The sequence below is a fragment of the Stegastes partitus genome, unplaced genomic scaffold (genome assembly GCF_000690725.1).
Source record: "Stegastes partitus isolate 25-593 unplaced genomic scaffold, Stegastes_partitus-1.0.2 Scaffold168, whole genome shotgun sequence".
In the NCBI taxonomy this organism is placed as follows: Eukaryota; Metazoa; Chordata; class Actinopteri; family Pomacentridae; genus Stegastes; species Stegastes partitus.
In genome coordinates this window covers 454,482-466,027 of record NW_007577899.1, presented here as the reverse complement: position 1 = coordinate 466,027, position 11,546 = coordinate 454,482, and the positions used below count along the sequence as shown (strand labels likewise).

The window sequence follows — 11,546 nt, the reverse complement described above, 5'->3', positions numbered from 1 at the left end:
TTCAGTCCACCAAGACACTGAGCTGGTATCTGTAGCTCTCCAAACACCCGACACAACCGCTGTCCCTTTTCATAGCCACGGCTTCAAACAGGTGGCTGTGTGGCCCAAAGCACGGCTCCTCCCACGTCACCGCCCAGTCGCTCTTTTTCTGACCACTGCTCAGGACTCTCCCCTCCAGCCCTCCACCCTCCCACCATCCGACTTTTTTGGCAGCTCCATGGCTTGTGGTCAAGCAGGATCAGTGGAGTGCCTCCTGGATTTGCGCCCCCCAAAATGGTCCCACCCTTCCTTCCTGGGCCAGTGGCGTCAGCTGAACCACGTGTAGCTCTTTTTTAAAGGGAGGGTGTCAATGTCAGACCTGCTCTTCTCTAGCCGGTGGGGACAGGAAGCGGACTTTGTTCCTAACTCTCCCTGTTTGACACCTACTTTCGTTAGGAACAACGTTAAACCTTTTGAGTGTATTGTTTTTCCCCTTGCATCCCACCATCATCAGGCTTTGAGAAGAGGCGTTTTTTTTCTGTGGCCAGCGGGTGACAATAGCCATGAAGTGGGGCTGGGTGTTTTTAGGGGTTATCCTCTCTTTGGGGACCCTGTCCTGGGGGGAGAAGGGCTTGGAGATCCCCGAGTACGATGGCAAAGACCGCGTCCATGCTCTCAGCGCCAAGAACTACAAGTCCATCATGAAGAAGTATGACGTGATGGTGATCTACTACCACAAAAACGTGGACGGAAACCGCAGTGCCATGAAGCAGTTTCAGATAGAGGAGCTGGCTTTGGAGGTGGGTCTCCGCCTGGATGAATCTGTCTCTAAAGGGTGGTGAAGGGGTTCAGATGGAGACTTGGGATGCAGTTGTGGTTCTTGCACCAAGAGTTTCGGATGGGTGTGCGGTTGACAGGTGAAGAGAAAGACAAAGACAACAGGTTTATGGCAGATTATTCAGTGAGTTGAGGGATAAATGCATCTTCCAGGCTTGACAGGGTAGCTGCTGATGAGACTGAGGCAGATAGAGACTGTATCTGTGGGCTGGAGGAACCGGATAGAGAGAGGCAGTGTGCATGTGATGGGTTTGTAGTCAGTACTTTCTGAAACAGCTGATCTGACTCCAGACAGGAATTTGCCAGGCGTGTATTTGTGAGACAAGTGAACTTCTGTTGATCTGACTTCTTCACACTATCAATCCCTCCACGTTTATTCATGCCAGTGGGTACAAGACTATGAATACCTCTTACTTTGTGCAGTTCATAGTATGGCAGGCTTTTCTACTCTTAAGTTTGGAACACAGAAACACACAGTTGCCTTCATTTATGACAAACTGACTCTTTATACAGCCTATTTTAACCTTTTTAGTTCATCATCACCCCTTTAACCATCTTCATAAAGCAGCAGTGCAGCCACGTATGTCATAAACCACCACAAATTGCTGCATTGGGGAAAAAAAGCCCAAGTCAGGTGTCTCTGCATTCAGCAAACCATGTTAACACTAATTGTTAACTTCAAGTACAGGTTCAGAAAAGTCCAGAACATTAACACCTTTAATACGTGGTAATGAGCGCCTTACATTTGGTACCACATAATTCCTTTTTCTAATGCAAAGCTTATTTAAATGCAGCTCTGACTTTACTCTATTGATGAATCGAGGCTTATTTCACAGACTGCTACTCAACACAACGGCTGTCCTTCAAGTTATCAAACGCTGTAGAAATGGTCTAATCCTTGTCATAAAAAAGATAAATCTGACGCCTTGTAGCCACGTTTGAATGATCAGGGAACGTGTTGACATGCATTGCTGATTTCTCTGCAGATGTGGAGCCTCAGGATTGAGTAACAAGTTTGTTTTTTTTAGGTCTAAAACCAATAATTAGTCACGTTGGTGTCAAAATTAAGAATATTACAAAATTTGACACAGAACTTGATTAAAATGCTTTTAGTTCCACATATTTTTGCATTTATTTAATCCATTAGTGTTGATAGTTCCTGATGATGTGTAACCCATTACATCGTGCTGTGGGTGGGACAGAAATTAGCTTACAAAATAATTACAAAAGATATTGAATTCTAGATCTGATAAACCAATAATCAGTCAAGCCCTAACTGCCTGATATTTGCAGCTAAATGTAGCAGCAAGCTGACCAGAAGCAGCAGGAAATAAAACGTCTGGACATCAGACTGCAGCAACTACTTTAGTCTTTCCTCCTTCAGCAGCTATTACTTTGGCGCCTTTGAGCCAAGCACTTAGATTCCTCCAGAGATGCTGCTAATCAGCCGACACTAGAAGGAGAGCGTTCTGGAGATTCTTATTGGACAAATGAACCTGAAGCACTCTTTGCCGAGCAGCCTGCAGTCGGTGCACCTGGGCCCTGCTGTCAGCCGTATATTCACTATAGCAGCCCTGGGCCTGTCAGAGCTGCAGTGTCTTCTTACAGAGGCACAGTGTACCTTACACGAGCCCGCATAAGTCACCTCTGTAAATAGCCTGGGACAGTGCTGCATGCTTAGCAAGAGGCTAAAAGCCCTCGTGGGACAGACAGAGACTTCACAGCCATACATCACTGCTCTCTCAGCTCTGTCCTCGGCTACACACCGTTCTGCTTTGTATCACTACACAACCCTCTGGGTGCAGGCGCAAGTCCTAAACCATCATTTACACACCCAAGTCACTGGATCTGATCAATTTCCTATCAGCGCTGCCAAGTGGTGCTTCTTGGCCGGAGAAGGAGATGCTCACTGGAGCAGGTCGCTGCCGCACTGTTGCTCCGCCGCTGACTTCCTGCCAGCTGCGACCGTTCAACCAATCGGGAGGGAGCACTGGAGGTGTTCAGAGGGGATGCTTAAAATAGCTGGTCATTACCACCTATGAGTCTGGAAGCATGAATTATTAAAGTGCACAGCTCAAGGATTCAAATCCTAATTACCTCTGTTGGAAAACACGCATCTTGTATAGGATGTGTGTTTTTCTGTCAACAAGTTTAGAATATTTACAGGGTCGTATCTTAATTGGAGCAAAACCAAGGATATTTTCCAACATTTTCTCCTCGGAGGTTTTCACTGATGCTATCACGCATACAGGAAAATAAATGGTCTGTCTTCATTTTTCACCACATCCCGTTTCATTCGCAGTATATGAATAGAAACGGAACAAAGTTAAATTGAACAAATTACAGAGAGAACATTGCCAAAGGCTCTTCCTCATGTAGATCACTGAGCTATCAAGAAACCTCTTCTTTACTGCAGCCTGGATATGATGGTTTATGGGATCACAGGATCATCACATGGTTTTATGTTCTGTAGATGTAAATAATTCTGGTGGAGTATAGCTCCAGCGTGAGCAGGAAATAGCTGATTATTTCCATTAAATTGTGTGATGCAGTGGATTTTCAGACGAAAGACTTCAAAGCTGTGTGGCTCTTTGTCTCTGGGAGGCTGACAAGATGAGGATAATGAACATGGCCGCATGTGGTTGTTACAAGACACTCAGAGATAATGCTGGGTTTTGCTTGTCTGGATTCTGGTACTGTTGTGCTGCACAGCCACATTCTGGAGCCACCGGGAGCAAAAACGGTTCTTCACAGCGATGCCATAGGGGGGCAATTTTAAGTTCCACGAAGAAACTTTCAGCAAGAGGTTATTTAAGGTATCATTTCTTCAAACTGCTCTTCAAGGAACCCCCAAAACTGCCTCAAAGGGGCCATTAAAATGGTCTATTTAGGCGCTCCAAAGAACTTTAGCAAAAACAGGTTCTGTAGGGAACCATTGAAAGACAGTTTTTTTTGTGGAACAACCTCATTTAAGTGATTCTCAAGTAATTTTTCAAAAACAAATGGTTGTGTCAGCATTTCAAATCAAATGATTAAGCACATGGAGCTAATTGTAGCATATTCATTAACACTCCTTTTCTACTTAATTTAATTACAGACCATCAGCATAAGAAACGTTTGCTTGGTCACCACGATGAACACGGATCCCTGAATCCTTAATGGATCTTGTGGATCCATAGTAAAGAAAAAACATCCATTTGACAGACTTGCCAATTCTTATATATGTAAATGTAAGAACTGGCAGCATTTCTGGGTGTTCTGTGATATTTTGGGACATGGACTTACAAGGTGTCAGCTTAGAATTTCAGAAAACACATTTGTCACCGTTTCCTCGACTAATCTAACAATCTTTAACTGCAGCTCTAATTTAATGTGACGAGTACGTAAAGAACCGTCCGCTAACTCAAGAGGCTCTTCAATTGGTGATGGTGCTTTGGAGAACAATCTTCTGAAGACAGATTATTTTCATGAGCGCAGACTTGCCGGATAATATTTTAAAAGCAATGATGACGAGGCTGAAAATGCAGACATGACATGAATCTTCTCCTCCCCTGAAAACAAACCCTGATCAAACACGCCCACAGCAGCGACACCGTGACACACGCCTCCAACAAACTCAGCATTTTCCAACTAGAAAGAGTTTCCCCGTCACTCCGGAAATATGTCCGACATGTCACCTTTGACCACATCTTAGTCTGTGAAAAATAACCCAGGCTGCGGTAAGCGACACCTCGGGCTCCTCTGTAGTGGCAGTGGATCGTGAAAATGCTAAATATTTCAAAATTAAAGTAGCGCAACACTCAGTGAAAGACGTCCATGCAGTCTCACAAAACCAGTATTTGCTAAATGAGTTGTGGAGTGAATAACGATATTGCTTTTCACGTAGGACAAAATACACATTTCATCTGCCTTTGGCTTCACAGCTGATTCCCTTTCAGACATGCACCTGCATCCTGTTCATTTGATCGCAGTTGGGACGTGTTCTGAATAACGCAATAACAATTCACTTAATTCACATATTTTCCTTGCAATGTAAAGTTATAAAAAATTATTAGTAAAACCACAGAAAAACTGTATTATTTCACACATACAAAACAACAGGCCAAAACTGTAAATAATGTTTATGTCAAATTTCTGTATTTTTACAAATACTTCTTTGTTCTTGTACAATTTTTCTTTACATGTATTTGCCATTATTTGAAAGAATTAGATATATGAAGTACAAAAAACTGCCAGTGGGTACAAAAAAAACTGTTGTTTTACAGATGTTGATTGCTTTGTTCAGATAATATGTAGTAAACATAGAAAAAAGGATTAATTTACATGTTGACAGCAAAGAAAAAAAGCAGTAAAACTTTACATAAGATTAAAAATCTGTATTTTTCTAAATAGCAATATACTCTTTTATGATGCGTGACCCAAAAATGACACTAACTATATTTAAAATCAGCCAAAATGTCATTATTCCATTTATTATTTGCTGTTATTTTCATTGTTTTTACAGTTTTGATGGTCGTGGTATTCGACCATTTTTCCATCTGTTTCTCTGGTACCCTTGCTGCCAGATTTGTAGCACTTCTCACTGAAGGTTTTCTCCTTACACTGCACACTGGTCACTTTTTTGTAAAAGCCACAATGACCGTCTTACCTGATAAGAGCTTGTCACATCTCTGCAACTCTTCCAACAAGAGCAGACGTCCGGATGACTACAGGCACAGATGCACAAGTCTTTAGCTGCCTCGTAATCTCAGTAGCGATGCTTAAAAAGTTGCGATAAACACACAGGCTGGGATGGTGGAGGGAGCACATGGCGTCTGCATGAACTCACCAGCAAAGCAACACAAGTGTCAGGAAGCATTTAACACCTGAATGAACGGGATTGGATGACACAAGTCAGCTGACAGCAGGTGAAGGAGCCAATGATTGTGAAATGAGCCAGTTAATGTGAGCTGCTGAGCAAAAGAGGCAACAAAATAAATCTTGTTATGATTGTTTTAATTACTTAAACTCATACTATGGCTGCAATTAATGATTATTTCATCTTTAAACTTTGATAAAAAGTGAGAAATATGTTCTGTCTGATGTTCCAAAACCCCCAAAATATTTATTTCATTATTATGTAGTATTAAAGCACAAAATGGTCACGAGAGAAAAACAGATTTATTTTCTGTCTGATGACTAACTGATCAAGCAGCTCCTAATCAATGCTTTTTGCTGCATCTGAAGTCGATCAAACGTCACTGAGAATAGCAGCCTTTGCAAGTACACACTTCTAGTTTCGGAGTTAGTACATGCTATGCTTTCACTTGCACACAATTAACACATGTTGAAGTTTTCGCGTCACCTCCCTGATGTTTTAAATTGAGCCGTCATCCGAGTGGCACCAGGAATACTTTTTTTTTCCTCTTTAATGTTTGTTGATATGGAAGTGAAAAGGTGATAATTTCACAGAAGTGTTGGTGTTCGGCTTGGCAACAGGGTTTAATATAGCTCCCACCGAGGCAATTATTCAGTTCAGCTCATGTAATATGTGGAAGAGTAATCACAGACGTCCAACAGCAATCCGTTTAATGAACTGGAAGCCGATTCAGGAGGCAGCGGATGGATGTGACGGTCCTAATGAGGCGCTCTTATGATAAAAATACAACCCGCCTCACCTGCAGCACTTTGGCTAAAAATTTCTCGAATGACTCAGATATTATGAAGAAGAAGTCATGAAAGAAATGAGTAATTGTAACATGCAGGGTGCAAAATTAACAACCGTGCGCCAGAAGCGGTGACTAATTCAATGAGGGGCCGTTTGTTACACTGGTTAAACACATTACAGTGATTACATCTGAAATATGTTAAAGCTAACTTTGAGAATTCTGATGAGCCTCTTCCTTGCTTGTCTGAACATTCGTCCTCCCTCTCTCCTCTACTTTGACCTCTAACCTTTGACATACGACGTGCTGTAAATGCTCACATCCATCGCTGCGCTCCAGCTCAGATTGCTGCGATCGTCTGTACGTACATACCACCCCTCTGCCGACTGTACTCACACATTGTTGCCATGGCACCCTCTGTTAACTGCATAAAGATCGGCCTAAATTTACATTGTGGGACAGAAAAAGAACGCCTGTTACGTTCATATCCCTGTCAAACAAGCTCACACGATGCCGATTTAGGATCTCTTTAAATCTGGTGTCTGTGGGGACATTTCTGCTCCGGCACTATGGTAGTGAAGTTACTGGTTTGCCAGAGCTGAAGAGGGGATCATCCATAGCCACAGAAACAGAGTAGGGAACCACAACTAAGAGTATGGTGGAAAAACTAAGAAAAGTTTCAGATTTTCTAGATTAAGAAGAGATTTGGAGTTCAGACGAAGGATGACAGTCTAGGAAGCAAGAAACTGACTCGACTGCACTCATCAACAGCACTTCTGTAATTCCTGTCACTGCCTGAAGAAGGAGACAAAAACAAGGCTTTCCATGTCCGCAAGGGTCCATCCATCCATTGTCTCTACACCACTTAATCCTCACCAGGGTCATGGGGGGCTGGAGTCTATCCCAGCTGACTCAGGGTGAAGGCTGGTTCACCTGGACAGGTCACCAGTCTATCACAGGGCTACACTTAGAGACAGACAACCAAGCACACTCACATTCACACCTACGGACAATTTAGAATCACCAATTAACCTCAGCATGTTTTTGGACTGTGGGAGGAAGCTGGAGAACCCGGAGAGAACCCACGCTGCACGGGGAGAACATGGAGACTCCACGCAGAAAGATCCCGGGTGTCCTCACCGGGACACGAACCGGCGACCTTCTTGCTGCGAGGCGACGGTGCTAACCACCGAGCCACCTCCACAAGGGTCTGTGTGATGTAGATGTAGATGTAGTTATCGACCTGAGCCTGCCAATAGTTGTGTCCGCGATGCCACAAGCCTACAAGGGCAGTAGCGCCTCCCATTCCTAGCAGTAATGCGCATGTGTGGTAGACATCTACCTACGGCGCATGTATGGACCAAAGTCTTCCAAGTGGACTCCAAATAGACTATAAAGTATTATCAGAACAACACAGCATACTTGTTCTTGTGCCTTAAGGGAGTACAATTACGGCTTAACTCGACACCCTATTGGTCCTTTGGTGCTTTCAGTGGTGGTTTTGCCGCCCAGCGTGGAAGCTAAAGTTCAAAATTGGTAAAATGTCGGCACGACCAGCCAGGCATGGACGGCAAGATGGAGGATAAACTGATGTGTGTCTGAATTCTCTGAATTATATGACACAAGTTTGAATTTGTATCTCAGAAACAGGTATTCGTTGTCATGTCAGGTGTGTCTCCACTTCTTCATATACAGTCAGGTAGCTTGTAGGTCGACAGTGTGATTAAACAGGTTCACGTGTTCCCTCTCAACAGCTCTCCAGACCTATTAAAGGTTCTTAATTGTAATAATGTGGAAAACAGGTGTAATTCTCAAGCAAAGTTTTGTTTGACTTTGCAACGCAGTCCTGTTAGAGTCCTGTTGGGTAGGTTTTTGTAGCCTTTCTGAGAAAAAAAAAGCATCTTCCCTTGCTTTACAAATAACAAATCAGCCTTTGTGAGTTTTACAGATTAAACACGTGAAACAAGCCGTGCAACTGAAGATAAAGACTCTACTTCAGGGCTGTTTTGGGTTATTTTTTGACTATTAATGTTAGTTGAGGTTTACTTGTTCTTTAGAGTTCTGCTTTCTTTGTTGGCCTCTGTAGAAACGGTGGGAACACGATCTATACACACCGTACGGCATCGTACATCCATCGATGCTGTCACGACTCAAACACGCATCATCCAGCCAGATTGTTGGCTTTCAGATGTAATCCTGGTCAAGTCGATAATACGGTACAAAGACATCAAATTGCAGAGACCGACATAAAAGTACATAATCTGCTAAATCTAAAGAAAGCGCCACTTAAGTGTTCGATGATGACGTAACGCGGCGAGGAGCATAATCATCCCGTACTGTAAATGTCAAGACTGCTTCTATGCATTGCACTGCAGGGTTTCAGCTTAACCCCTTCATGGGAGATGCTCGACCCCGGAGGCATTTGTCTGAACTGTATGGCTGCATAGGAGAAAAGAGTTGAAAAGCATGGAAGTAAAACCTCTCGACTACGAGTGGATGGACCGCTGTGACATTTGGAACCATCAGAATAAATGATAATCAAAGCTGTAGACTGCTGTACATGTGGATTTCTATGGCAAATATTCACAGCGCTGTACTTTTATTTTATTGATTTCTTCTACTTAGTGGATGATTCCAGAACAGCACATTGACTGTAACGGTTAATAATTCCCTGATCATTATTTTGCTACGAGACACCCCCGGATACGGAGAGAAGCAGCTAGAGTTACGAAGCGCTGGAAGTATTCCTGTAAGAGACGAGCTAAAGGGAAAAGACAGACGGGCTGTTTTTCTTCCATGGAATTACGGCAATAACAGACGGAGGTGACACACAGGACGAGCCAAAATGCAGCGTAGTGTCAGAATGTGCAGGAAACTCTTCTCCCGCTTATCTAATCGTCTTCTATCTACGGAGAGATCTGGGGAAAGGTCAGACTGTTGCTGTGGTAACCGTGATTCAAGCGGAGCCTTCCCCTTTTCACCGGCACAATAAATTTCATGCTTTACATTTTTAATGGTGGCGGACGGTGTAGAGAGAGGTGGTGCTGCTGCTACCTTAACCTCAGACGCTGCTGCAGCTGATGAAATGATACCTGATATTTTTCACCCGCTGGGCCTTTTACCGTCCACTGTAAACAGAGAATAGAGAGAATTGCAGCGTGATTCCTCTAAATCAGGGTCAGCGTTACCTCACATGTCCCCTCGCCGTCCCCCACAACAACCTGCGAACCCGACAGGCAGCCAGATGACTATCACTGACTCCGATTTTAACCAACAGACATCGACACCTCACATCCAGAACGTATAGGCCGGATCGTGTCTCATTACTACACGTCCCCGTGGAACCTTCACCTCATGAACTCCTCATCAGGTATTTCAGCTGCAAGCCAACTTCCAGTGTCTGAAAGAGATTCTCATGCAACCGGTGTTAAGTTGCGGACATCACAGCTGATTTTTAAGCAGCAGGATTAATCGTTTGGCTCGTTTGACATCATCTTCACTGTTTGCGCACGTGATTCAGAGCTAATTTACAAGAAAATCCTCTGAAAAGGGGAAACTTAAGTAGCACAGGTGTTAATATTTAACATCTCCCAGCTGTGTGAGAGCTCCGTCACCTTTATTCCTGGATCCTCCAATTAACACTGCGAAAGAGGCCCTAAATAAAGACCTAATTTGTCAGATGTGATGTCATTAGATGTGACAGGAGTTATGTTTAGATAAAGCGTCCTTCTCTGGTGACATCTCATCATCGGTGAGGACGTTTGTTTGCCGGCCAGCGCTGCGATCCAGTTTGTTCCATGTCAAAGTCCACCTGTTGTTCACAGGGAATTAATAATAGAAGCTTCTGCCTGTTGATTCAGAGGGTCTCAGCTGTTGTTGAAACTATATACACTTCTGCCTGATGTGCTGTCACAATGTGAATCACCGAACGAGTGCTTCTTTATTCATAAACTATCCCATTTCTATTTTTCTTTCATCATTTTCTGCCTTTCACAATAGAACTATGTCTTATTAACAACAGGAGTGACTTTGCATCTCTGTGGGAGGTAATATATACGACCTGCCTGGGGATACACAGTACAACACGATACTCTGATGCAGCGTTTTTGTCTATTCAGGAAAGATACTCTATGCCGATTGTACTGAAACTCTACCAGGCACGAAATCATTTCTCTTTCTGCCATTTCTGGAAAAAAAAATGAGGTAGTTTGTAAGATTCTGTAAGTTTTCTTGTCAAATACAATCACAGTGGAAGCGTCTCTGCAGAAAAACAGCCTCTACAGATTATATTTGCACATCTGCCATCCAGTTTAGAGAACGAAAGAAAAAAAAAAACACTTACCGGCTTTATCGTCACTTTAGGGCTCCATCAAGCAGCTGTCATCTGCAGTAGGCCCGGATATAAAGTGCAGCCGGAGCGCCTCTTACTAACAAACTCAGTTTTCCCAAATGAAATTGTGCCTTTTGCTCGTTCTCTCCTGTTGTTCACTGATGTCAACTGACAAAATTTATTCACCAAACTGCATCCTATTTCTTTCATTTTTGCACAAACACAAGCAAAACCACATTATTCTGTGCTATCGTAGCTAGTTTACCATAACAAGAAAGAAAAATCAAGTTAAAACTAAAACAACGTATTATAAAAGAGGTACTCCAGCACTTTCATGACGCTCAGGGACTCAAGTGACAGATTTCCTATTTAAAAATATAACAAGAATGCAACAGGAGACCTGTGAGCGACACAAACATTGGATCTTTCATTTGCCATAATCCTATACACTAGGATCTTTCATCAGACCCCATCTGGCGCTAAAAGCCCACTTCTCCCCACAGCTGCACTTTTATAACACAGGTTTTTTTGTATCAAGGCCATGCAAAGAACCCTGATGGCAGCATGAAACCTCTCTTCAGAGCCACGAAAATCATTCTGCAACTGTGAAAAATTGGCACAGAGAGGCACACGCAAGCACAGAACAACATTTATAAAGATTGTGTGCTCTGTGTAAAGTGTGCAGTTAGACACAGACAATGACAATATAATGGTCGCGTGTAGCTTCGGCCAAAGTGTCTCTGAAACTCTGTAAA

At 43.1% G+C, this 11,546-nt stretch overlaps 1 protein-coding gene across 2 annotated transcripts in view; it reads left to right on the top strand.

The window, feature by feature from the left end:
* Window positions 1-356: 356 nt before the first annotated feature.
* casq1b (calsequestrin 1b) overlaps window positions 357-11,546 on the top strand; it is a 25,405-nt gene continuing 14,215 nt past the window's right edge. For both annotated transcript variants that reach the window (XM_008279711.1, XM_008279710.1), the window contains exon 1: window positions 357-779. In XM_008279711.1, coding sequence (XP_008277933.1) covers window positions 543-779 — 237 coding nt within the window. In that variant the 5' untranslated portion in view covers window positions 357-542. The remainder of the gene's footprint in view (window positions 780-11,546) is intronic.